This window comes from Nomascus leucogenys, chromosome 17, assembly GCF_006542625.1.
Source record: "Nomascus leucogenys isolate Asia chromosome 17, Asia_NLE_v1, whole genome shotgun sequence".
In the NCBI taxonomy this organism is placed as follows: Eukaryota; Metazoa; Chordata; class Mammalia; order Primates; family Hylobatidae; genus Nomascus; species Nomascus leucogenys.
The window spans coordinates 91,778,286-91,805,268 of NC_044397.1; the positions used below are offsets into that span (position 1 = coordinate 91,778,286).

The following is a 26,983-nucleotide window of genomic DNA, read 5'->3' on the forward strand; positions in this document are numbered from 1 at the left end:
CGACTGCAGGGGTCCAGGGGCCCTGCATTCCCTCCCCCGGCCTCAGGCCCCTGCAGGTGCTGAGCCCCAGGCAGGTCTGCAGGTGCACGGCACTGCCGGGGGGGGGGGGGGGGGCATGGACGCACATACCCAGTGGCCCCCAACTACCCACAAGAGCAGGGGGTGTGGGGGCTGCAGGGGTCCTGCCCACCCTGCCCCTCTGGGCACCTCCAAGTGTGCACACGTTTTGAGTGTGTGTGGACGTGACAGTGTATCTGTGCATGTGTGCACACATGTGCATGTGTGGAGTCTATGAATGTGTGTGAGCATGTGTACACACGTAGGAATGGATGCATATGGGCATACGTGAATGTGGACTGTATGGATGTGTGTGTGTGTGTGTGTGACGGTGTGGACTGTATGGATGTGGGTGTGTGTGATGGTGTGGACTGTATGGATGTGGGTGTGTGTGTGGTGTGGACTGTATGGATGTGGGTGTGTGTGTGTGATGGTGGGGACTGTATGGATGTGTGTGGTGTGTGTGTGATGGTGGGGACTGTATGGATGTGTGTGTGTGTGTGTGTGATGGTGGGGACTGTATGGATGGGGTGGTGTGTGTGGGGGGGGGGTGGGTGGTGTGGTGGTGGTGGTGGGGACTGTATGGGTGTGTGTGTGGTGGTGTGATGGTGGGGTGGTGGATGGGGGGGGGGGGGGGGGTGGTGTGTGGTGGGGGGACTGTATGATGTGTGTGTGTGTGGGTGGGGGGGGGGGGGGGGGGGGGGGGGGGGGGGGGGGGGGGGGGGTGGTGTGGGGGGGGGGGACTGTATGGATGTGTGTGTGTGTGGATGGTGTGGACTGTATGGATGTGTGTGTGTGGTGATGGTGGGGACTGTATGGATGTGTGTGTGTGTGATGGTGTGGACTGTATGGATGTGTGTGGTGGATGGTGGATGTTGGTGTGGTGTGTGTGATGGTGGGGACTGTATGGATGTGTGGTGTGTGTGTGATGGTGGGGACTGTATGGATGTGTGTGTGTGATGGTGATGTTGTTGTGTGTGTGATGGTGGGGACTGTATGGATGTGTGTGTGTGTGTGATGGTGGGACTGTATGGATGTGTGTGTGTGTGTGATGGTGGGGACTGTATGGATGGTGGTGTGTGGATGGTGGGACTGTTGGATGTGGTGTGTTGGACTGTATGGATGTGTGTGTGGTGTGTGGATGGTGTGGACTGTATGGTGTGTGGTGTGTGATGGTGGGGACTGTATGGATGTGTGTGTGTGTGTGATGGTGGGGACTGTATGATGTGTGTGTGTGTGATGGTGGGTGGACTGTATGGATGTGGGGTGGTGTGTGTGATGGTGGGGGGGTGGTGGGTGGATGGTGGGGACTGTATGGATGTGTGGTGTGGTGGGGGGACTGTTGGGTGTGGTGTGTGGGGGTGATGGTGGGGGGGGGGGGGACTGTATGGATGTGTGTGTGTGGTGTGATGGGTGTGGACTGTATGGATGTGTGGTGTGTGTGGTGGTGTGTGATGGTGGGGACTGTATGGATGTGTGGTGTGTGTGATGGTGGGGACTGTATGGATGTGTGTGGTGTGGTGTGATGGTGGGACTGTATGGATGTGGTGTGTGTGTGGTGGGGACTGTATGGATGTGTGGTGTGTGTGTGATGGTGGGGACTGTATGGATGTGTGTGTGTGTGTGATGGTGGGGACTGTATGGATGTGTGTGTGTGTGTGATGGTGGGGACTGTATGGATGTGTGTGTGTGGTGTGTGATGGTGGGGACTGTATGGATGGTGGTGTGTGTGGTGTGATGGTGGGGACTGTATGGATGTGTGTGTGTGTGTGATGGTGTGGACTGTATGGATGTGTGTGTGTGTGTGATGGTGGGACTGTATGGATGTGTGTGTGTGTGATGGTGGGACTGTATGGATGGTGTGTGTGTGATGGTGGGACTGTATGGATGTGTGTGGGTGGTGGGATGGTGTGGTGGTGGGGGACTGTATGGATGGTGTGGTGTGGTGTGATGGTGGTGGACTGTATGGATGTGTGTGTGTGTGGATGGTGGGACTGTATGGATGTGTGGTGTGTGTGATGGTGGGGACTGTATGGATGTGTGTGTGTGTGTGATGGTGGGGACTGTATGGATGTGTGTGTGTGTGTGATGGTGGGGACTGTATGGATGTGTGTGTGTGTGTGATGGTGGGACTGTATGGATGTGTGTGTGTGTGTGATGGTGGGGACTGTATGGATGTGGTGGTGTGTGGTGGGCTGTGGATGGTGTGTGTGTGTGGGGACTGTATGGATGTGTGGTGTGTGGATGGTGGGACTGTATGGATGTGTGTGTGTGTGTGATGGTGGGGACTGTATGGATGTGTGTGTGGTGTGTGTGGTGGGGACTGTATGGATGTGTGTGGTGTGTGTGTGATGGTGTGGACTGTATGGATGTGGGTGTGTGTGTGATGGGTGTGGGGACTGTATGGATGTGGTGTGTGTGTGTGTGATGGTGTGGACTGTATGGATGTGTGTGTGTGTGATGGTGGGGACTGTATGGATGTGTGGTGTGTGGTGTGATGGGTGTGGGACTGTATGGGATGTGTGTGTGTGTGTGTGATGGTGTGGACTGTATGGATGTGTGTGTGTGTGTGATGGTGGGGACTGTATGGATTGTTGTGTGTGTGTGTGATGGTGGGGACTGTATGGTGTGTGTGTGTGTGGTGGGGGGGGGTGGGGTGGGGGGGGGGTGGGGTGGGATGTGGTGGTGTGGTGTGATGGTGGGGACTGTATGGTGTGTGTGTGGTGTGGTGGTGATGGTGGTGTGTGTGGTGGTGTGGTGGGATGTGGTGTGTGTGTGGATGGTGTGGACTGTATGGATGTGTGTGTGTGTGATGGTGGGACTGTATGGATGTGTGTGTGTGTGTGATGGTGGGGACTGTATGGATGTGTGGGCATGCAGCAGTGGGTGTGCACACACGCCTGCTTTCACATGGCACTGTGTGCCTGCCAGATCAGGAAACAGCCTGGAGTGAAGGTGCTGGCTGCTCAAAGCCCCTGCAGAGGCTGTGAGGGTAGCAATGGGAGCAGAGCGGGGGCTCCCCACGCCCGTCCCAGCCACAGCCTCTCCAGAGCGCCCCCGCTGTGTCCGGCCTTCTTCCTCAGAGGTCCTGCCAGCCTCATTTCACACATGCAGGAACAGGCTCCGGAAGGGGATGAGTTCCCTGAGGCCACAAGGCCAGCTGGAGGCAGGCAGTGGTTCCGCTCCCCCACCCGCCTTGGCCAAAGGGCCTCAGTCTCCCCACTCGCAGGAAGGGAAGGGTGCAGTGGCTGGGGGGCGTCTGAGGAGAGGCTGCCTGCCCCACGGGTCCATGCAGGGCCCAGGCTGGCCTGTTACTGTTAAGGCTACAGCTGCTCCCAGGCACCCGCAGAGGCATCGTTGTCATCACGCAGGAGAGCCCTCGTCCCGCTCTGGGCCACCCTGAGGCTCTCACCCAGGCCAGCCCCTCCGCCCTACCGAGCTCTCTCTGAGGCGATGCTCGGAGCCCGCCGCCCCAGGCGTAGCACAGCCCTGCCTGCCCACTTCCCTGCTTGCAAAACTCCTTTTCACCCTCCAAAGCCCCACCCCACAGCTTCTCCTCCTCCTCCCCAAGACACACACAGCAACAGGATCGTTTATGTCTGGCTCTGCTCTTTTATCCGCTCCCCTGGCCAAAAACAAAACCCTGAAGGCAGGGTCTGGGACGGGGCTCTTTTGGGGACCCTGGGGTCACCCAGCTCAGAGCCAGGGACAGAGAGGTGATAGGGGTCATGGAACAAAGTATGAACCAAGGACCCCTCCTCCAGGAAGCCTCCCTGGCTACACCGAGTCCCATGGGCTGCTGAGGCCAAGGCCTGCATGGGACACAGCTGCCTGCCCCAGTCCTGGTGGCCCTGGAGCTGTGAGAGCTGCCGCCACCCCAAGCCCAAGCCCCACTCCGGGCCTGTGGGGGAAGGCGAGCACCCGGCTGCACAGCTGTCAGGCTGGGAACAGAGCAGCCATTCAGGCAGCCCACGTGCCCGGCCCCAAGGACTCCTCTGTCTACCCGAAGCTGGGATGTAAGGGGGTGGCCACCCAGCCCTCCAGAGGGGACCCAGACTCAGGCTGGGTTCGAGTCCCAGCCTGGCCCCCTGTGAGCCGGGGCAGCTCCAGCTGCTGGTTGCCTCCTCTGAGCCTGTTTCCTCGTCTGTAAAATGGGGAAGCTCACAGGTCTGTCTCCTGGGATGGCGACAAGTACGTGAACTGGAGGTCCACTTGCGGATCAAATCTACAACCCCAGAGGCAAGCCAGCCCTGCCTTCACCTGCACAGTCCACTGAGGCCATGCCTGAGGGCTGGGGACCCGGCCCACCCCCACAGACAGGGCCTGCTCCCACCTGTGAGGGCACCAGCTTGTGCCGCTGTGGCCTCACGCCCTGCCAGTGGCTCTGGGGATGAGAGGTGGGCGGGGCCGGCGCCGGGCAGGAGCCGCATCAGGCGCCACAGACAACGGGGCTCAGTTTCTAGAAACTTAAGCCCTGGGCAGAGCCTTCCACCAGGGAGAAAGGTCTTGTCCTCCTGTCCCCTGTGGCCTGGGGAATGCCTGGCCACAGCTGTGCCACCTAGGAAGGGAAGGGCGTGGCGTGGCCAGAGCGCTCCAGGAGGCACCACCTCCTTTGCCTTTCTGCGAGGAGGTCACCCCCAAGGCTGCGTGTCCTGGGGTGAACGCCGTGTGAAAGCAGGACCTGGCTTGGTTTTTTGTGGCAAAAACCACACTCCTGGAGCTCAGGGTCACACTCGCCTGAGGTCACGTGGGAGCGGGGTGGACCGGAGCCCACCTTCTGCAACCTAAGCTACGTGGCTGTCACCTGCATAGCAAAGGCTCTGAGAAGTTCTGCGAGAAAGAAACGGGCTCTTTTCGCAGCCCAGGGCTTCCAAAGCTCCAGGACCACGTGCCCCCACTGCTGTGTCTTGCTGGGGCACCATGTGGTCTGCAGGAAGCGGGGTGCCACTGAGACCTCCACGGCCGTCCAGCTCCGGCCGCCCACCCCGGGGCCCCAGGCTCACCCATCAATGATGAGCTGGTCGTACGGGGCTGGCTTGTCACACACGGGGCACATCCAGGTGGGCTTCTTCTCGTTCATCTGCAGGTAGAAGACGGCGTCGAAGCACTGCAGGTGGGCACAGGTCTCTGCCCGGCAGGGCACGGACAGCCGCATCTTCACCAGCTGTGGGGGAGGGGCTGCGTGAGCAGGGCACCCCTCTGGTTGTGCCTGCCTGCCCGGTGCCCCTCACCCCCAGCTCCATCCAAGCTGCCCCGGGCCCAGGGCCGCCAGGGAGGAAGTATGGCCGCAGGAGAGGCCCCGAGGAGGGGGCTGCGCCCCAACTCACCGGGCAGATGAGGGACACCCGCACACCGGTGGTGGCGATCTCGCTGTCGGGATCGAGGCGCAGCTTCTCCTTGACTATGGGGAGGGAACGGAAGACACTGTCAGGAGGGTGGGAACAGTGGGGCGCAGGGCTGTGATTCGAGTTCTCTCCGGCACTGATGTCCACCTCCCAGAACAGGCCCCTGACGACGAGTCCCAAGCCTCGCTGTGTGGCTCAGGGCCACGAGAGACCAGAGAAAGCTGGGCGGCGACCACCATTAGATTTGACCACAACCTGGGCACAGCACAGACCCAGCCGAAGCCCCCACATGGAGGTGGCCTATGGGGCCTCCCCAACCCTGCGTGGGCTATGACCCACGGGACTTTTCTGGCAAGTTTCATGCAACACAGCCACCGACGGGGTCATTGCTGTGACTTAATTCTGTCACCTTAATTCTATCCCCAAGGCCACAGCGGGGAATGAGACAGGGACTTGTTTGGGAGACGGATCCCGGGGCCTCCTGGCTGTGAGCCAGGAAGCGGCTGCCGTCCAGCCCCAGGCACCACCCCAAGGCAGCCTGCACAGCCAGGAGTGTAGCTGCTTCTTTAAAGGAAAAGACGGTGCCTGCCAGCAAGCTACACAGAACACGGGGAAACATGTGAAATGTGAAGGCTTGGGGGCAGGCACCGCCCTCCCCTTGACAGGCAGCAGGCCCACAGCCAGAAAGAAACTCACGCAGGGACCCTGGCTGCCCTCCTGACGCTTCTGGGATGTGGCTAAACTCCATCCACGGGTAGCTCAGGAGAGACCCCAGCCCTGGGCCGTGCGGGGCAGACCACCCTGGCCCACAGCCCACAGGGCCTCTTCATCCACCACCTGGCCCTCAGCTGCCTGGTGGACCAGTGTTGCTTCCTCCAGGAAGCCACCTGCCCAACCGACTTGGGGTCCAGAGTGATGGTGCCAGCCTGCCCCCCGACTCCCCGCTGCTGTCCTGACATTCCTCCGCCTGGAAATGCCCCTACCACCCCTTATTGGCCTGAAACACCACTTAACGCTTGGCAAAGGGCAGCTAGGAGGGGATGCAGGTGCCCATCTGATTTTAAAGCAAACTCTCCCTCCTTCATGTATGGAGAGACATGCGCAGCAGGAAGGGTTCAAGTGAGGCAAAGGTGAGGACTTCCTAGGTGCAACAAGAAAGAAATCCAGTGACAGAGAGGCTGAGCCTGGGGCTGGCTGTGGAAGCAGCAGGAGACCCCTTCAGAGAGGAAATCTGACCCCGCAGCCCCCAGCACTGCAGGGCTCTGGTCACTGAGTTCAGCCCGGCCCCCACCCCATGGGCCTCGAAGAGGCCTGCCCAGCCCCAGCCTCCTCCCTCAAGTTGGCCATTGTCCCCACAGGCAGGAAAGGTCGGGCGGGTTGAAAAAAGGGCCCTTTGAGGGAAGAGGGAGGTGGGGTGGGGTAACCCAGGTCACAGAACCCTAACTTTGCCACTCTGTGCCTCAGTGTCCCCACTGGTCACACAGGGACATCGCCAGGCCCTCCCTCCCCGAGCCTGGCCAGGGATGCTGGACTCGGTGGAGGGACCTGTCGCCCTCCACGTCCTGCTTTGCAGAGGGGATGCTGCCGGCTATCGTTCCTGACTTGGGGGGCGGAGTGCACAGGAGGCTTCAATACGATGGGGCTCGCAGGCCCCTGGCAGTGCCAGCACTGCTCCAAGCTTCTGGACACCCAGGCTAGGAGGTGCCCTTTGGTGGTCAGGAACAGGGACCAGAGGCCCAGGCCTGGCTGTGCCAGGAGGGCAGTGCTCATGGGGAACTCTCTGGCCTGGGCACAGGGGCCTGGGCAGCTAGGGGGGCAGCTAGAAGACCCTCTGGCCCACATTCTGCCAAGGGGCTGGGGTGGTGCCCAGATTCCACCTGAAAACAGCCACCATTCTGGAAGGGGGTGTGAGCAAACCCAGCTGGCCCAGAACTGCCCTTTCCTCAGCCTGGCAGGTGATCCCAATCCTCACCCACCTGCCCGACTCCCACTCCCAGCTCCAAAGGACTCCAGGTTAGGCCCCAAGCATGTGGGGTCCAGAGAGAGGCCCAGGTGCCCTCAAGATGGCTCAGATCTATTCTCCTGAAGACAGTGGCCACCAGAGAAGGCCAGCAACTTTCTGAGGCCACACAGCCGCCAAGCACGGCTAACTGCTGTACGCTGGCTTTGTGCTGCGAGGCTGCTCAGGGTGGGGACTGATTCGCCTGCCAATTGTGGCAGGCTTTTTTTTTTTTTTTTTTTGAGACAGAGTCTCACACTCTCACCTAGGCTGCAGTGCAGTGGTGCCATCTCAGCTCACTGCAAGCTCCGCCTCCTGGGTTCACACCATTCTCCTGCCTCAGCCTCCCGAGTAGCTGGGACTACAGGTGCCCACCACTACGCCTCGCTAATTTTTTGTATTTTTAGTAGAGACGGGGTTTTGCCATGTTAGCCAGGATGGTCTCGATCTAACCCCGTGATCCGCCCGCCTCGGCCTCCCAAAGTGCTGGGATTACAGGTGTGAGCCACCATGCCTTACAGGCAGGCTTTCTTTTAAAATTGCTCTGCGTGTCACTTAAAAAAAATTGTTTTCATTGTTACAAATACAAAAGAGACCAGGTGCGAAAGGGGCCAAGACTGTAATCCCAGCACTTTGGGAGATTGAGGCAGGTGCACTGCTTGAGCCCAGGAGTTTAAGACCAGCCTGGGCAACACAGCAAGATTCCATCTCTACGAAACATTAAAAAATTAGTTGAGGCCGGGCGCAGTGGCTCACGCCTGCAATCCCAGCACTTCCAGAGGCCGAGGCGGGCGGAGCACGGGGTCAGGAGCTCGAGACCATCCTGGCCAACACGGTGAAACCCCGTCTCTACTAACAATACAAAAAATTAGCCGAGCATGGTCGCACCTGCCTGTAGTCCCAGCTACTCAGGAGGCTGTGACAGGAGAATCGCTGGAACCCAGGAGGTAGAGGTTTCAGTGAGCCGAGATAGCGCCATTGCACTCCAGCCTGGGCAACAGAGTGAGACTCTGTCTCAAAAAAAAAAAAAAAAAAAAGAAAGAAATTAGTTGGGTGTGGTGGTGAACACATGTGGTCCCAAGCTACTCAGGAGGCTGAGGCAGGAGGATGGCTTGAGCCTGAGTTAGAGGCTGCAGTGAGCCACAATCCCACCACTGCACTGTAGCCTGGGTGATACAGTGAGACACTTTTTTTTTTTTTTTTTTTTTGAGGTGGAGTCTCGCTCTTCAGCCTAGGCTGGAGTGCAGTGGTGCAATCTCAGCTCACTAGCTCACTGCAACCTCTACCTCCCGGAGACCCTGACTCTCTAAAAAAAAAAAAAAAAAAAAAATAGATTAAATGGGGCCTCACCAACGTGAGGTCAGACTGCCGCTGCCCGTCTTCCTCCCACAGCAACTGCCTCCATGACCCTTGCTGTCCGTGACCCGCCAGGTCCCGCAGCACCCTCGGCCCCGCTGAGGCAACCAGAAGGGGCTGCTTAGAGCACAGCTCCCTCTGTGCTCCTCTCACCCCTCCTGGCCTCTGTGCTGTCCCGGAATGAGGCTCCAGCTCTGCTGCTACTTGGACCCCCGTGGGCTGGGGCGCCTGGGGCCAGCAACACGAGGTGTGACCCCACAGGCCTCTGCACAGCAGCTCCCACTGCCAAGTGCCTCCTCTGCCATCTGTATCCTCCAGAGACCTCCCCAGCCACGGGGGGGGGCCATGGACCCCCAGAGTGACAGGTGGCCCCTGATCTATCTCCTTTGGGTGCAGGGGCCCGTGCTTTGCCCAGCACAGGGCAGGTTTCCAGGGTGGACTCGGCACCCCTCGGCCGAGGTGGCCTGAGCTGCTCACCCAGCGCCTTGCACAGCTCCGGGTGCTTCACCCCAATGGTCTTCAGCCTCTGCAGCAGCTCCGACGAGGTCAGCTGTCGCACCAGGTACAGGGCCACCGAGTAGCTCTGGGGACAGAAGGGCGGGGTCAGGGCTGGCAGGACGGGGCTGGGGTTGGGGGGCAGGTGGGCACTGGGGCATGCACTCACCTTGCCGTAGTTCCCCCAGGTGACGGTGATGCGGTTGGTGGCCGAGGACAGGTACATGAGGTGGGTGAGGTTGATGGGGCGGCACGGCCTCTTGGGCTCCACCCCGGGCTTATTGGAGGGGTAGTAGCCCTGCAAGCAGATGGGCTGCTCAGCCTCGAGCCAAGAACAGCTGGGAAACCCAGTGGCTCCCACCCTCCCTCCACACCCCCCAAACCCGTGCAGCAGACGCTGGGGGAGCCGTGCTCACCGGGACCGAGCAGTAGCTGTGGTTGACCTTCACAGCGATGTTGGGCGGGTACTGGTCCTCCTGAGGGCAGCTGGTGTCTGAGTAACAGATTCTGCAACAACAACACGGACCATGGGGCGGGGAGGGGGCATGCAGGAGGGGCTACGCCGCTGCGGGGGTACACAAGTGGGAGCCAGGTGGCAGTGATGGGGGCACTGGAGAAGGTGACACGGGGGGTATCGGGGCCCCCAGGTGTGGCCTGAGTGGGGGTCAGATGGTGGTGTATCCCCAGGCAGGGACAGACAGCAGGCGAGGGAAGCTGGGCTCTGCTGTTAGCAGGGGAGACTGAGAAGGGCCTGGACCAGGACTGGGGGGTGGGGGGGGCGGGTGGCTGGGGGTCCAGCCCTGGGGTCGCGGGCACACCTGGGCATACCTCAGGACGACCTGCACGGCTTTAACTCCAGGCTGCAGTTCTCTGTGGGCGTGGAGCAAACGAGAGGAAAGGAAAGGAGAGCTGAGTGAGGGCGTAACCCCAGCCCGCCCAACAAGGTGGAGACCGCCACCCCACAAGGCTCCCTCCCCCAGAGCTGGGAAACTGAGGCCCAGGACTCTTTTGTACAGGCTGGGTGAGACAGGAGTGGCTGTGGGGTCAGCAGAGGGGCTGGCCTTCCTGGAAAATGCAAGAGAATCCACAGCAAAACCCTGAACCAGAGAGGGCAGCCAGGTGCCTCTCACTGCGAAGAAACAGCTAAAACGTGCATGCCGGAATCTAGCAGCCAGCTCACAATGGCAAGAAAACACCCAGTTTGGGAGGTCAAGGCTGGCGGAGCTTTTGAGCCCAGGAATTCGAGACCAGCCTGCACGACGTGGTGAAACTGTCTCTACAAAAAATACAAAAAATTATCTGGGCGTGGTGGTGCACACCTGTGGTCCCAGCTGCTTGGAGGCTGAGGCAGGAGGATTGTCTGAACCCATGGAGGCAGAGGCTGCAGTGAGCTATGATTGCACCACTGCACTCCAGCCTGGGTAACAAAGAGCAACACTCTCCAAAAAAAAAAAAGGAACACCTGAGGATAAACTTTAACAAGAAACGCCCCCAGAAGAGGAGGAAAAAGTCTATCTACCCAAAGACGCCTCCGTGGATGTTCACAGCAGAACTGACCAGGACAGCCACAAACTAGCAGCATCCAGAGTGACCTTCTATAGATCGAAGGATCAACATGCACGGGACGCGACCCAGCCACGGAAAGGCGCCAGGCTCAGACTCAGGCCTCAGCACAGGTGCACCGTGAGGACGACCCGCCCAGTGAGATGCCAGACACAAAAGGACACACAAGCTAGGTGGCTCACGCCAGTAACCCCAGCACTTTGGGAGGCGGAGGTGGGTGGGTCACCTGAGGTCAGGAGTTGGAGACCAGCCCAGGCAATGTGGTGAAACCTCGTGTCTACTAAAAATACAAAAATTAGGCTGGGCACGGTGGCTCACGCCTGTAATCCCAACACTTTGGGAGGCCGAGGCGGGTGGATCACAAGGTCAGGAGATCGACACCCTCCTGGCTATCACGGTGAAACCCCGTCTCTACTAAAAATACAAAAAAAAAACAAAACAAAAAAACCAGCCATACAGGTATGGTGGCGGGCGCCTGTAGTCCCAGCTACTCGGGAGGCTGAGGTAGGAGAATGGTGTGAACCCACGAGGCAGAGCTTGCAGTGAGCCAAGATCATGCCACTGCACTCCAGCCTGGCCGTCGGAGCGTGACTCCGTCTCACAAAAAACAAACAAACAAACAAAAAAACAAATATTAGCTGAGCGTGGTGGTGCATGCCTGTAATTCTAGCTACTCAGGAAGTCTGAGGCAAGAGAATCACTTGAACCTGGGAGGCAGAGACTGCAGTGAGCTGAGATCGCGACACTGCACTCCAGTCTGGGCGACAGAGTGAGATTCTGTCTCAAATAATAATAATAAATGAAAGCCACACAGTATGTGATTCTACTTCTACGAAATGTCCAGGACAGACCCGTTTACAGAGACAAGAGGGGATGCGTGGGGGCCAGCAGATGAAGGGTGGCAGCTGATGGGGATGGACACAATTGCTCTGAGACTTGGCAGTGGTGGGAGCTGCACGACCTACTGAACCCACTCAATGACACCCTTAAAAACTGTATATTCTATGGTATGCAAATCGTATCTCAACGTAAGAAAAAGAAATGTGGGATGGGCAGGGTGGCTCACGCCTGTAATCCCAGCACGTCGGGAGGCAGAGGCGGGGTGGATCACGAGGTCAAGAGATTGAGATCATCCTGGCCAACATGGTGAAACCCCATCTCTACTAAAAATACAAAAATTAGCCAGGCGCAGTGGTGCATATCTGTAGTCCCAGCTACTCGGGAGGCTGAGTCAGGAGAATCGCTTGAACCTGGGAGGCAGAAGTTGCAGTGAGCCGACATCACAAGCGACTTCGTCTCAAAAAAAAAAAAACAAAAAAGAAAAAGAGATGTCCAGAAGCTTTCTGAGGAGAAAACCAAACTGATTTTTTTTTTTTTTTTTTTTTTTTTTGAGACGGAGTCTCACTTTGTTGCCCAGGCTGGAGTGCAGTGGCGGGATCTCGGCTCACTGCAAGCTCCGCCTCCCGGGTTCACGCCATTCTCCTGCCTCAGCCTCCTGAGTAGCTGAGACTACAGGCGCCCACCACCACGCCCGGCTAATATTTTTGTATGTTTGGTAGAGATGGGGTTTCACTGTGTTAGCCAGGATGGTCTCGATCTTCTGACCTTGTGATCCACCTGCCTCGGCCTCCTAAAAGGCTGGGATTACAGTTGTGAGCCACCACGCCTGGCCCAAACTGATTTTTTTATACTGTGTGGCTGGATCTGAGCACTCCGCAGCAGGGACCCAGTGCAGGTGGAGGCTGTGCTGACCCAGGTTCACAGACAAGGAAGACGAGGTCGCCACCTTGGGTCACCCAAGCAGAGAGGCCTCCATGGCCAAGTCTGGCTCGGCTGATTCTGAACCCTTACTAGGTTTGAGGGCCAGGCTGGGAGGCCCCAGGAACCTGGCCCCACAGCAGGTGGGGGCGGTGGGTCTGGAGCGGCTGGGCACGAGAAGCTGGGCATTAAATGGGGGCGCCCAGTCCAGCCCTGCCACGGACTCGGGTGACCTGGGCAAATGGCCTCCCCTGTCCTGAGGGCCCAGCACCCGCCATTAGCCTGCCCAGAGGGAATCTGTCTCAGCTGGAGGCAGGACAGCCTCGGAGAGACTCAGGGAGGAGCAGAGTACAGGGCAGCCACACTGGCCCCTCACCTGCTACAGTATAACCATCCTCATCTGAGGGCGACCCTGCCCCAGGGGACACCGGGCTGTGTCTGGGGACATCTGTGGTTGTCAGGGTTAGGGGTGTTCCTGGCACAGAGCAGGTGGAGGCCAGGGACGCTGCTCAGCAGCCTGCAGTGCCCAGGATGGCCCCACCGAGGGAACCATCCCACCTCACTATCCACGGTGCGGAGGGGGAAACCCTGTGTTCATTATGTAACTGGGAAAAAACCTGACTTCCACCGGGCACGGTGGCTCACGCCTGTAACCCCAGCACTCTGGGAGGCTGAGGTGGGTGAATCACCTGAGTCACAAGTTCGAGACCAGCCTGACCAACATGGCAAAACCCTGTCTCTACTAAAAATACAAGATTCGCCGGGCATGGTAGTGGGCGTCTGTAATCCCAGCTACTTGGGAGGCTGAGGCAGGAGAATCGCTTGAATCCAGGAGATGGAGGTTGCAGGAAGCCGAAATCGTGCCACTGCACTCCAGCCTGGGCAACAAGAGCTACATTCAGTCTCAAAAAGAAACACCTGACTTAACTTCCTGCTCATGCTGGACACCAGAATAAATTCCTGATAAGGCGGGCAGTGTAAACCGGGGACCCCCAGCTCCTGGGATTTACCTCCTCTCTCCCCCTCCAATTCAGGGTGTGGATTTCAATGTATGCAGCCTTCTGGGACCTCAGCAGGGCAGAGGAACATGGGACGCAGAGTCTCTTGGGGGTACGTGGAATCCCCTCACCCAGCGAGGTCTCACCCGGGTTATCCTGCCCTAGGGGACACTGGACAATGTCTGGGGACATCTGTGGTTGTCACAACAGGGGCGTGTTCTTGGCACGGAGTGGGTGGAGGCAAGGAATGCTACTCCGCACCCTGCAACGCCCAGATGGGCCCAGGAGGGCAAGACCGTGTTAAAAGGGGACAGTCAGTCCGCCTCTCTCTAGCGGGCTGCAGGGCACAGGCAGTGGGCACATAGCCCAGCACCTGAGACCCAGGATGGGGTTTTCTGGAAGGAAGCAAACCCGGCCACTGCCTTGCAGCACAGTTCTGGACTGAGCCCGAGCGAGCCCTGCAGTGGACGTGGCTGCCGGCTCTCCGCAGTGAGCCCAGGACAAAGTGGGTGGGCGGGCGGCGCGGCGCTGGGCTCGGGGAGGTGCCGCACACCTAGAGTTCCGGATCAACTCCACCTGTCTTGGCGTCAATGCGAAGATGCACGGGCTCTCCTGAAGCTTCTCGTTGTTCTGTGGGACTGAAGACAAACACGGGGTCAGGGGCATGTCTGGTCCCTGGCAGGTCCCCCGAGCCCAGTCGCTTTTCCCAGCCTGCGCCTCTTCAGACCAGGAAACAGGAAATGGGAAGTTGGCTGGACAGATATGTGGGGCAGAGGTGGGGGCCGCCCAGGAAGGAGGATGAGGGAGGACTCCCGCCCGTCCCCTTCTCGGGGCCGCTCACCACAGCCTGTGTCCTATTGAGGGCCACTCAGAGAGCTGGGTGACCTTCGCAGCCTGTAGGATGCAGGCGTCTATTTAGGAAAACCAAAAAGTGCCGAGCTGCCTGGGGGGGGAGAGCTGCACCCAGCCAGGCCTGCAGGACACTGCCATACCTCCTCCCTCCTGAGCACAAACCGGACCCGGCCCTTGCTCTCCTCGTGCCTGCAGGGTGGCCACGTCACCTGGACAGAGGTGGTGCCGGGGGTACTGACGGGATGAAGGCCACGGTAAGCCTGGGCCCTACCCTCTTACTTACAACTGGACTGACAAGCAGAGGCGCAGTCAGAAAACATTGGTGTTTGTTTGTTTTGTTTTAGAGATGGAGTCTTACCCTGTCACCCAGGCTGGAGTGCAATGGCACGATCTTGGCTCACGGCAACCTCCGTCTCCCGGGTTTAAGCGATTCTCCTGCCTTAGCCTCCCGAATAGCCACCACACCCGGCTAATTTTTGTATTTTTAGTACAGGTGGGATTTTGCCATGTTGGCCAGCCTGGTTTCGAACTTGTGACCTCAGGTGATCCGCCCATCTCAAACTCTCAAAATGCTGGGATTACAGGCGTGAGCCACTGCGCCCAGCCAGCCCCATTTTTTTTTTTTTTTTTTGAGAGTTTGTTTCACTCTTGGTGCCCAGGCTGGAGTGCAAATAGCACGATCTCGGCTCACCGCAACCTCCGCCTCCCGGGTTCAAGCGATCCTCCTGCCTCAGCCTCCCAAAGTAGTCTGGGATTACAGGCATGAGCCACCATGCCCAGCTAATTTTGTATTTTTAGTAGAGGTAGGGTTTCTCCATGTTGGCCAGGCTGCTCTCGAACTCCCAACCTCAGGTGATCTGCCTGCCTCAGCCTCCCAAAATGCTGGGATTACAGGCATGAGCCACCACGCCTGGCTGCCGCATCTCTTAAGAAAAACAGCAGGGTGTGGTGTCTCAAAAAAAAAAAAAAAATTAGCCAGGCGTGGTTCCGGCACCTGTAATCCCAGCTACTCGGGAGGCTGAGGCAGGAGAATTGTTTGAAGCTGGGTGGCAGAGGTTGCAGTGAGTGGAGGTCACACCACTGCCTGGGCGACAGAGCGAGACTGTTTCCAAAAATAACCCCCCCCAAAAAAAAACAAAAACAAACAAAACTCTAGCTGAACAACAAAAAGACAGTGAGAACACAAACTACCAATATCAGAAATGAAAGGAGAACAATAGTACAGACCCTACAGCTTGTCGGTTCAATCCGGGAATAAAACGTGAAACTTTATGCCAATGAATCTGACAACTTAGTGACATGGACAAATTCTCCCAAAGATGCAAATTACCAAGACGGGTACCAAAAGATACAAGAAGTCTGAAAAGCTCTTTACCTGTTAAGGAATTTGGATCCACAATTAAAACCTTTTCTGAAAACTGCAGGTCCAGATTGTGCGTGGTGGCTCACGCCTGTAATCCCAGCACTTTGGGGGCTGAGGTGGGCGGATCGCTTGAGCCCAGGAGTTTGAGGCCAGCCTGGGCAACAAAGTGAGACCTTGTCTCTACTAAAAAGTTTTAAGTTAGCCAGGTGTGGAGACGCGTACCACCTGTAGTCCCAGCTACCTTGGAGGCTGAGGCAGGAAGATTGCTTGAACCCAGGAAGTGGAGGCTGTAGTGAGCCATGATCGTACCACTGCACTCCAGCCTGGGCAACAGAACCAGACCCCATCTCAAAAAAAAAAAAAAAGAAAAAGAAAATGCAGGTCCATATTGGTGAATTCTATAAAACATTTTGGAAAGAAACCACATAAACTGCACATAAACTCAAAAAACAGAGAAGGAAAGAATACTTCTTATTTTACAAGCCCAGCATAACTCTGATACCAAAACCTCACAACTCAGCGTCACGGAAGGAAAATTACCGATAAATACCCCTCATGAACACAGATGTTAAATCCTCCACAAAATATCAGCCAGTATTTCAGGCCCCTGCGATTTGTGTAGAAATCCAAGACCGGTTTAAATCCTCTCTACACACCCAGGCCAGGTGCAGTAGCTCATGCCTGGAATCCCAGCACTGTGGAGGTGAGGCAGGTGGATCACTTGAGGTCAGGAGTTCAAGACCAGCCTAGACAATATGGTAACCCCATCTCTACTAAAAATACAAAAATTAGCCAGGCATGGTGACACACGCCTGTAATCCCAGCTACTTGGGAGGCTGAGGAGAATCGCTTAAACCCAGAAGGCGGAGGTTGCAGTGAGCTGAGATTGCATCACTGCACTCCAGCCTGGGTGACAGAGTGAGGCTCCTTATCAATAATATGAAATGAGGTAAAATAAAATAAAATACCAGCCGGGCGCGGTGGCTCACGCCTGTAATCCTAGCACTTTGGGAGGCTGAGGCGGGTGGATCACCTGAGGTCAGGAGTTCGAGACCAGCCTGACCAACATGGAGAAACCCCATCTCTACTAAAAATACAAAAAAAATAAAATAAAATAAAATAAAATAAAATACCTCTCTACACATCCACTAGCATGGCTAAAATGAAAAGACTGGCAACTCTAAGACATGGCGAAGGTGTATAGCAATGAAAACTCTCTGCTGGTGGGGTTATAAGACAGTACAACCACTCTGGGAAACTGCCCTTATAAAGGTAAGCACAGACCTACCCTATCACCCAGGAATCCCACTCCAAAGTATTTTCCCTCAATAAATGGAAACACGTGTTCAAACAAACTTACAGGCCGGGCACGGCGGCTCATGCCTGTAATCCCAACACTTCAGGAGGCCAAAGTAGGAGGATCGCTTTAGCACAGGAGTTGGAGACCAGCCCGGGTAACATAGTGAGACCTTGTCTCTAAAAAAAATTTTTAAATAAGCCTGAGCCAGGTGTGCTGGTGTGCAGCTGTCATTCCCGCTACTCAGGAGGCTGAGGTGGGAGGATTGCTTGGGCTCAGAAGTTCGAGACCAGCCTGGGCAACATAGCAAGACTGTGTCTCTACATTAAAAAATATATTTAGATACGAAGCAAAAACGCTGAGCAGCGTGCACGTCCTGCTATCGCTTGTGTAATGAAAATGGAGGGAAAGCATCTGAGTAAACACCTGTTTGTTTATAAGTGTAAAAAATATCAGAGGAGCGTGGGGGAGCGAGAATCTGGCCACAGTGGCAGCCTTGGAGTGGCCAGGAGACGAGATGACGAGATGACGGGCAAGCCCTTTGGAACAGGGACAGCGAACTGCCCCTGGTGAAGGCTGGAGCTCATCAGCCTCATAGGCTGTGTCTGTGCTCCCAGGACGGCAGTGCACACAGTGCTGTGGCCTGCACCCACGACAGGGCCTTTACAGGAACCGGAGCCGTGGATTGAACCTCAACTGCCAGCACTGTCTTGGAACTCTCTGAATTACAACCCACGAGAAACTGGGTGCAGTGGCTCACGCCTGTAATCCCAGCACTTTGGGAGGCTAAGGCAGGCGGATCACGAGGTCAGGAGATTGAGACCATCCTGGCTAACACAGTGAAACCCTGTCTCTACTAAAAATACAAAAAATTATCCGGGCATGGTGGCGGGCGGCGCCTGTGGTCCCAGATACTTGGGAGGCTGAGGCAGGAGAATGGTGTGAACCTGGGAGGCGGAGCTTGCAGTGAGCCGAGATTGCACCACTGCACTCCAGCCTGGGCAACACAGCGAGACTCCATCTCAAAAAAAAAAAAAAAAACCCAGACTGCGTGGGCTCGGATCCCAGCCCTGCCAGGGCCTCTGTGGCCTGAGCCTGCATGTCCGGCCCATGTTGAACTGTTTCTTCGGGGACCAGTGACGGGTCTGTGGCTGGCCCTCAGGAAGAGGGGGCTACCACAGCAGTGGCACTGCCACAAGGGCCACAGTGCCACAGCTGGTTCCCGCTTATATGCTGAGGGCACAGCCAGTCTCTGCAGAGGTTATGGGCTGTGGAGTCCCAGCTGGGCCCGAGGAAGGCCGCCTAATTGGGAGGGGGGCACAGAGGCCACCTGCAGACTCGCCCAGATCTGCCCTGAGTGCCAGGAGAGCAATGGTTCAGGGGCAGGGAGGCCTCACAGGAGCCGACACCTGAGCTGGGCCTTGAGCTTCCAGGCTGGGTTGGAGGTGAAAACACGGACACCCCATCCCTCAGTGTCTCAGGAGGAGGTAGGCGAGAAGGGTCGGTCCCCAGCAGGCAGCAAGGGAGCCACCCCGCTGGCCAGGGATCGTTGCCAGCCCATGCCCGGGGCAGACAGGGCCCAGTCATTGAAGAACAAGACTCTGGGGTCCCTGCCCTGGGATGGCTCCTCCCTCTGGGGGAGACCGGGCTGTGCTTCTCTGCTGGGGGCCCGGAAGGTGCCCTGTGCTCTGACTGCTCTGCTGTGCCACTGGCCCCGGGCCACTCACGGATCCCCCCAAACACCCGGCCCCCCTACGCTGGGGAAAGGGCTGTGGGGTCTCCCTCAAACCTGCCCTTCTGCTCTCGGGGTCAGCTGTTTGGGGCCAGAAACCCAGGTGGCATCCACCTGTCTCTGCTGTCCTGCAAACATCCACTCCCTCAGCCAGTCCTGTCAGCTCTGTTTTCAAATCCCACCCGGTGCAGATGCCTGCCCCCAGCTCTGCCGGTCTCTGCAGCCAGAGCCCGCTCCCTGGGCTGGCTCCGCAGGAGACCCCCGACCCTCAGCACCCCTGCTCAGGGCCACACCCACCCTGGCGCACACACGGCCACCACCCTGGCCTCCTGCTTGGGCCCCACCAGCCATGCTGCCTCAGGGCCTCCGCAACTGCCATTCCCTCTTCTGGAACCTTCCTCCCCCGTCCAGCCTCATGGCCCTATATTTGTCTTTGCACAAATGTCACCCGGAGGAAAGCCTTCGCTGAGCACCTCATTTAAAACCCGCAACCCCCCCCCCCACCTCACTTTTCTCCAAACCTTCTCTTCCCAAGGATCGACTCAGTTTCCCTACATCACTCTGCTGCTCCTTCTTGTTGGACCACTGAAGCATGAAGTTCCCCAAGGGGGAGATGGTTTCGTGGGCTGCCCAGCATCCAAGGGCCACAGGACCAAGGCACAGGCACCACTGAACCAGATGCACCTTTGGGGCCAGGTGCAAGATCAGGTGACCACGGGGGCCCTGCCAGGCAGAGCCAGTTCTGGGATGAAGTGCTCAGCCAGGCCCTCCAGCCCGGGCATGCAAAGCAGCCCCTGGGCCCGATCCGAGAGCCCAACAAGAAGGGCCCAGCCGTTGGCTCCACCCAAGGCTGCCAGGGAGCCTCACGAGATGCTGCTGACGATGAATATTTAACGCTGTGAGCAGATGCTCACAGTATGAGGGGTGGTTATAAAATAGCAGCCAGGACACAGCCACACGTTCCTACAATCACACATGCAAAGGGAGAAGGCGGCAAGCACTGGCCCGGTGTACCCAGGCGGCCCACTCGGGCAGCAGGGCGCCGGCCGGACTGCTCTGCTGTTGACTCCAGTTTTCTAGGACAAGCACATAATTGTACAAGTTTAAATAGAAATGAAACACAGTGAGTTTATAAAAAAACTGATCGGGGCCGGGCCCGGTGGCTCACACCTATAATCCCAGCACTTTGGGAGGCCGAGGTAGGTGGATCACTTGACGTTAGGAATTCAAGACAAGCCTGGTCAACATGACAAAACCCCGTCTCCATTAAAAATACAAAAAATTAGACTGGGCGCAGTGGCTCATGCCTGTAACCCCAGCACTTTGGGAGGCCAAGGTGGGTGGATCACCTGAGGTCAGGAGTTCAAGACTAGCCTGGCCAAGATGGTGAAACCTTGTCTCTACTAAAAATACAAAAAATTAGCTGGGTGGGGTGGTGCATGCCTGTAATTTCAGTTACTTGGGAGGCTGCGGCAGGAGAATCGCTTGAAGACAGGAGGCTGTAGCAAGCCGAGATCGCACCACTGCACTCCAGCACGGGCAACAGTCAGACTCCATCTCAAAAAAAAAAAAAAAAAGCTGATCGGATGGGACGATTCCCCCTCCAGCTGGCCCATGTGCTGACCCCTCCCCAGCACATACAAGTTCTCTAACTCCTGGACCCACCCTGTCCAGCTAAGAGCTACCAGCACTGATTCCCCACCCCAGGTACCCCAGATCAAGAGTAGAGGCAGCATAGTCAGGTATGAGTGACACACGGGGCACTGTCGTGGAGGGGCGGGGAACAGGTGCCCCTGGCTAGGCACACAGGCGATGCTGACCGCTCTACCCATCAGTGAGAACATTCACGGGCTGCCATGGGAGGGGGACCAGTGGGCAGGAAGCAGAGCAGGAGGCTGCGGCCAGTGGGCAGGTTGGGGAGCTGGGCTGGGCTGGGCAGGGCAGGGGGCCACAGGGGATGGGAGAAGGACCAGTGGGACATGGGGGTGGCTGCCGGCAGCCTCCCATCTGGTAGCGGTGGGTCCATCTCTCCTCCTCAACCCGAAGGCCAGGACCTGGGGCAGAGCTGGCGGAGTCCTCCTGTTCCTCCTGGTATGGGAAGTGCCAGCGGGCTGAGTGGGTCAGACTACCCCACACGAGACAGCGACACAGGATGCCCCGTGCCCATCCAGGCCCCCAGTGTGCAGACAGACAGATGGTGGGCCTGGGCGGGCAGCAGGCCTGGCTGTGGAAGGCAGACAGCCACTTGCCTCCTGCACTTGTTTCCTCACTGACCCCCAAAATCATACCAGAACCTCAGAGGCGCCGCAGCCCTTGGGGCAAGGAGGGCAGCCCCCAGCCTTCCCCGGGCCCACCATTCTCAGGTTCCAGCCTCTGCCGCCCGCGCCCAGGCTACTGTGTCCCTCCTCCTGGGCGCACCACGTTCTGGCCACAATGGACTCCATTCAGCCCCATGAATGAGCCCTCTCTGGCCATCGGCCTCTGCCCTCACTACCCTCTGCCTGGAATACGCTCCCCTGCCCCCTCCTCTCTGCCTGGCTTCTTGAGAGTCACCCTCAGGTCTGGACTGGAACGCTGCTGCCTCCAGGAAGCCTTCCTGACTACTACCTCTTCACAAATGTAGAGTAAATGGCTCCTGCTACTGACAGCTGCCCCTGAAAGCCCTCTGTCTGCCATGAGGCTTATCACCTGGCACTTCTGTACTGCACCTGAGCAGGGACCATGCTACCTTGCTGTGGCCTGGGCAATGCTGGCCCAAGGGCTTCAGAGGCTGAAGAGCACACGTGCCTACCCACAGCACAGCACATGCCAGACCGGCAGCTCTTGGCTGGTACCAGGGCTATCTGCCTCTGGGGGCATCTGGAGCTGTGGTGACAGGGGCTCCACTCTGCACAGCAGGCGGGCAGGCAGGCAGATTCCTCGGGGTGCCCGCTGCGGGCCGAGGCCCTGGAGGAGCAGCTTTGTGCCCGGCCACCATGTGTCCTTCTTTCCGCCCCACATCTCCTGACAGCCTCTCTTCCCATGTACCCTGACAGGAGGGTCAGGCCCCCTAGCCGGACTCCCCAGGTGGCACAGGCTGGGAAGGGGTGGAGCAGGCTTCCTTGCTGAGAGGCAGGACAGGGTTCCCAGCCTGCACGAGGTCCAGGCCAGAGCCTCTGCTCAGGAGCAGGACCCAGTCGGCTCGGGAGGAGGAAGGCAGGCCGCTGTGCGACCTTGGGCCGTTCGCACTGTTCTGGGCGCCAGCCCTGTTCCCACACACAGCACCTCCCACTGGAGCCGATCATCTATGGCCCGAGGCCCCTGCAGCCTGCTCTGCGGCTCTGTCACCCCCTCCCCCAGCCCAGCATTCCGCGCCGCGTGATTTATGGCTCCTGTCCGCCTGGCGCGGTCTCCATCCTGCAGCCAGCCGGCGGCTATTCCGGGGAAACAGACCAGAGCGGTGGGCCTCACGCTGGACGGTGGGTCACAGCCAGAGGCGGGAGCGAGGGAGAAGCCGGTGGAACTGGGTCCCCCTGAGGTGGCCCCTGGGCAAGGCCAGCACCACACAGTGCACCCTGGGGAGGGACACAGCCCAGGGTCAGGGCGGGCGGATGGCATCTCAGGTCCTAAAACCATGGGGACCACTGCTTCGGGGCCAGGGTGTATGCTCCAGGAAACCTCTGAAGACTGAGGCGGCCCCCAGCGGGTCCCCCAAGAGCATGGGAGTCCAGGAAAGGAGGTTCACCTGGAGGCCTGAGATGGAGAGGGAGCCAGTGGGAAGGAGAGGCAGGGTGGGGTTGGCCTCTTTGTTCTGAGCCGCCAGCACAGTCACACTGGTGTAGACAGGGGAGCAGGCTCTCCCGGAGATCAGGTGACCGGGGTCCCTGGGGGCTCAGGGCATAGCGATGCATTGTGGGACGGAGTTACTGGTCCCCGTGCAGGAAGGAAGCTGGTCAGCCCCGTCCCCCACCCTGGACCAAGCCTGCCCTGCCGCTCCCGGGAAAGCCCAGCCTCCCTGTGATGCAGGTCCTTCCCAAGGCCCAACCTTCAGAGACAGCCAGCTCTGCCCAAGAACCTGGCAGGGGGAACGGCTTCCCTCATGAGAGAGCAAAGGCTGGGAAAGTCAGTCCGATGGAACTCAGGCCAAGGCCCTGAGTCTCCCAGGACAGGTGCCGCTGGGCCAACCTGCTCCCCAGGAGGCTGCTGCTAGACACCTCCTGCAAGAGAAAAAAGGTGGAGGCGGAGCCTCACTTGGAAGGCGGAGCCTCAGGCTGGAGGGAGGAGCCTCGGCTGCCACAGGAACCACTGACAGCACCTTCCTCCCTCCTCCACTTCCTCCATCCTCACCTGGAAGCACAGCCCCTCCAGCCTAACCTCACTAAGTCCCAGGGCTGTAGGTGGGAGGGGAAAGGCGGCCAGTCCCCCGCCGCCGCCATCAACGCTGCCTCCTGGGGCAGGGGAGAGAGGGCCAGCTGGCACCCAGCGGACTGAAGCGTGCCAGAGAGGGGCCTTCAGGCCACAGCAGGGGCCAGGCAGGTTGCTGGGTCAGCAGGGTGGGAGGGGGCGTGCACAGGGCTTCTGAACCTCGTGGCCTTGGTCCTGTTCCCTGCTGTGTGCCCACGCCTGGTGCCCATCATGCACCCACCCAGCAAGCGCTCCGATGTTTACTGTGCGAAGGAAAGAGTGGGGGCAGGGGAGGGGAGGCAGGAAGAAGAGACGGTGAGACCTCCAAGCACACAGAGGACCTGGTAAAATCTGAGCGCCTCAAGGCACAGGTCTGCAAAAGGCCCAGGACGTTCTAGTCCCGGAGGCTACACACTCTCTCTGCCCTGGGGGCTGGGGCTGCTCAGGCCTCCCTGGCCCTGAGCTCAGTGCTATGGCTGAGGCAGAGACTGGGCTCAATATCCACCTGCAGCCTGAACGGTCACGGCTGCTGGGGAGACACCAGGGGCCTGTCCACACTGCCATGGGCTACGAGGTCCTGACACACAGTTCCTGCTCAGTCAGTGCTTGCAGACAAAGACACGAAAGAGAGAAGCGTGGAGCCCAGCACCTCTCCCCTGCCTGGGATCGCCCTGAACCCCCAGCATGCCTGGTGCGCACAGCCTGGCAGTGACCACAGCCCGCTGACCAAGGCCACTCCTGCAGGCTGCCAGCGAGCAACCAGAGCCTGGGGGAAGGATGCCACTGGCCAGCCCCCTTTCCATGGGAAATAAGCAGGGAAATCAGGCTCCCAGGTGGCCCTGGTCACCCCTGGCCCTGGCAGTCACGGCCTGGTGTGGTCCCTGCATGCGCCACAGAGTCTGTGTGAGCAATGGACTCTGTGGGGAAGATGGCAAGGTGTGTCCGAAATTGGGTTATAAAAAGGGCTCCAGCTCCCAGCTTGGAGGTGCACACTTGCTACCCTAGGGAGAGGGAGCCACCAGGCTGAGGACGCCCAGGCAACCCGTGCAGGAGTCCGCACCGTGAGGACCTGGGGACTGTGGCCAAAAGCCGGCGAGAAGCTGAGGCCTGCCAGCCACCACACAAGGATGTGTCTGCTCCAGCCCTGGTCGAGCCTCCAGATGAGGTGGCTCCAGCCTGACTGAGCCTCATGAGAGCCCCCGAGCCCCAACGCCCCGCAACGCAGCTCACAGGTTCCTGAAAGCTAACAGATGCCCACTGCTTCCAGTGGCTCCATTTCGGGGTAACTTGTAACACAGCAAGGGGTGACCAATATCAAAGATGGTCCCTTTGCTTCCGAGGAAGGACACCCCTGGCCACTGTGGCTCCCCGCCCTGGCTGCGCCACAGAGAACATCACTCGAAGTCGGCTGCATGGCTGGGCTGGGCTGGGCTGGGCGACGGGGCCTAAGTGAAGCCTCCAGTCGCAGCCTCCCCGGGGTGGCCACTCACCTAATTCGGTGGGCTTCAGCAGCTCGTCCAGCATATTAAAGAACGGCAGCTTCACCAGGCGGACTTCTGGCTTGAGGGTCTTGGCGGGCAACCGTCCCAGTCCATTTAAGTACTTTCCGTACAGCACAGGGTAGTCAATATTGGGGCCTGCCAGCGGAGTCCTGGGCACGGCGCCGGCCCGGTCGTAGGTGGAGTGCATGGTCAGGGGGTCCAGGGGCCGGTGCGGCTGTGGGGCAGGCTCCGAGTTCTTCTTGGCGTAGCGGGTCTCGTACAGCTCCTTGATCTTCTTGAACAGCTCCGGGCTACAGTCAAACTGCACCAGCTGGAGGGCCCTGGTGACGAGCTCGTGCTTCAGTCCGCTCTTACTCCGGCCCACAAAACCCAGGAGCATCTGAAGGTCGGAGACTCGAAAACTCATCACCATGTTCTGAGGAGGAGCAAGCATACACACACTCAGAGCACAGAGCTGCGAGGCAGGCGACTCCACGGAGGCCAGGCCCCAATGTGGGGGCCGTGAAAGACACCCACTCGCCAGGAAGCGCCAGCCTTGGCTGGGGCTGGTGGATTGCCCTGCCCCTATGGTGCCCCCTCCCAGCAAAGCCCTGCCCCCTCCCTCCTCCTCATCAAACTTTCCCCAGCATCGCCAACGCAGCAAAAGCGCCTCTGACTAGGCCCCCCCTTCTATTTTAGGTTCTCTTTCCCTGTCTTCAGCCTGAAAAGCATCCCCAGGGCAGGAACTGGCAATTGTGCTTTACTTGTAAACAGCCTCTGCCAGTGCCTTGCCGGCAAACACCAAGTGCCTCTCTGACCCTCAGTCTCTTCGTCGGGAGGATAACGACATAAAGCACTGGCTGGGCAGGCGCTCAACCCATGTCAGCCACAGATAAGTTTTCCCTTCGGTCTCGCCAACAGTAGCCACAGTTTACTTAGTACTAATCACCTGCCGGGAACCGAGCCGGTTATGTGATTATATATTTAACTCTGATCCTTAAAACACCCCTGCTAGGCTGGTGTGTGAGCTCTGTCACAAATGAGGAACTGTCGGCTCAGAGGTGGCAGTGGCAGGATTCAAACCCAGGCCTGGCTCTGAAGCTAGGGGTGGTTCTTGCTGCCACACTACCCTCTGGATGTCAACACAGGGCCTCCGAAACATGTGCCGATCATCCCAGGCAGGGTTTCTCCCCCTCGGCCCTGTGGACACTGGGGCCGTCCTGGGCACTGTGTGGTGCTAAACACCCATAGTTCATGACAACCACACATCGCCCTGAGTCCCTGGGGGACCGGTCCAAGGGGAAGGTAGCAGCCACAGGGGCTGTTGTGGGACCTGGGTCAAAGCGACGAATGAGGCTTGGCAGGACCTGGCCCTCATCGCCTGGCTGGGCCTCTCCGGCGAAATCAAACCAAACAGCAGACCGGCTGACCCTGGTGTTTGATGTGGGGTAGCCTGGCGGTGGCCTGCCCTCCATAAGGGGTAGGACCCTGAAGGGGAAGGAAGGCTCCTCAACAGGCTGCAGAAGCCAGGTGTCCTCGAGGGATGGGCTGGCAGGGTTTCGGGGCCACCCACCCTCAGCCCTGAAGCTGGCCTGGGATGAATGAGATGTGGTGGGAAACAGCAGCTTCCAGCAGGAATGGGAAAAAAGCTCAAGCGTCAAGGGTGGTAAGGAAAGCTGGCAGGTACCCGAAGAAACCAATAAACCATTCAAACTCCAGTCGAAAGACCCTGAGGGTCGAAGCCAGAGGCAGTCCCACTGGGGTGTGTAAACTGCAGCCTCCGTGCCAGGAGGCGCTGGGGTTTCCGGCTCCCGGCTGCCCCAGGGTGAGGCCAAGAGCCTAGCCGCACATTTCAGCGGCAAGGGCTGCAGCAGCCGGGCCCGCTGTCAGGTCCTCATCTGTCAGCTCTGATTTCTTCCAGCTGTATTGGGCCAGGGTCCTGTTGGAGATGGAGAGGCTGTCCAGGCTCAAAACGACAGGGACGCAGGTGCAGGCAGCCCAGCCCTGCCCGAAGAGCCTCGGGAGAAGCCTCTTCCCATGTCAGGGCCGCGCGGCCCGTGACTGTAAAGAATCGGATGCCAGCATCTGCTCCCTACCAGCCACCAGCAAGGCCTGTGTCACTACTTTCACAATGACCACACTCATTGTGTAGGTAAGGAAACTGAGGCTCACAGAGGGAAGCGGCTGGCCCAGAGCCTCCCTAGTACATGCATGGGACTGGCATCCACCCCTCGGCCCCTGGGCTCCCAAGGGTGTTCCCGTCCACTGCCCGGGGACCCTCACTCACCAGCACACTGGCTATGG

At 58.6% G+C, this 26,983-nt stretch overlaps 1 protein-coding gene across 1 annotated transcript in view; it reads right to left on the reverse strand.

Annotated features, from left to right (window-relative positions):
* The window catches only part of PIAS4 (protein inhibitor of activated STAT 4), a 32,112-nt gene that overhangs the window by 2,136 nt on the left and 2,993 nt on the right, over positions 1–26,983 (reverse strand). Inside the window, exons 2-9 of the mRNA XM_030796538.1 lie at positions 24,689–25,115; positions 14,125–14,209; positions 10,081–10,122; positions 9,669–9,759; positions 9,422–9,550; positions 9,235–9,340; positions 5,385–5,458; positions 5,061–5,221 (exon numbers count right to left, since the gene is read on the reverse strand). Of these exons, the coding sequence (XP_030652398.1) occupies positions 5,061–5,221; positions 5,385–5,458; positions 9,235–9,340; positions 9,422–9,550; positions 9,669–9,759; positions 10,081–10,122; positions 14,125–14,209; positions 24,689–25,115 (1,115 nt within the window). The remainder of the gene's footprint in view (positions 1–5,060; positions 5,222–5,384; positions 5,459–9,234; positions 9,341–9,421; positions 9,551–9,668; positions 9,760–10,080; positions 10,123–14,124; positions 14,210–24,688; positions 25,116–26,983) is intronic.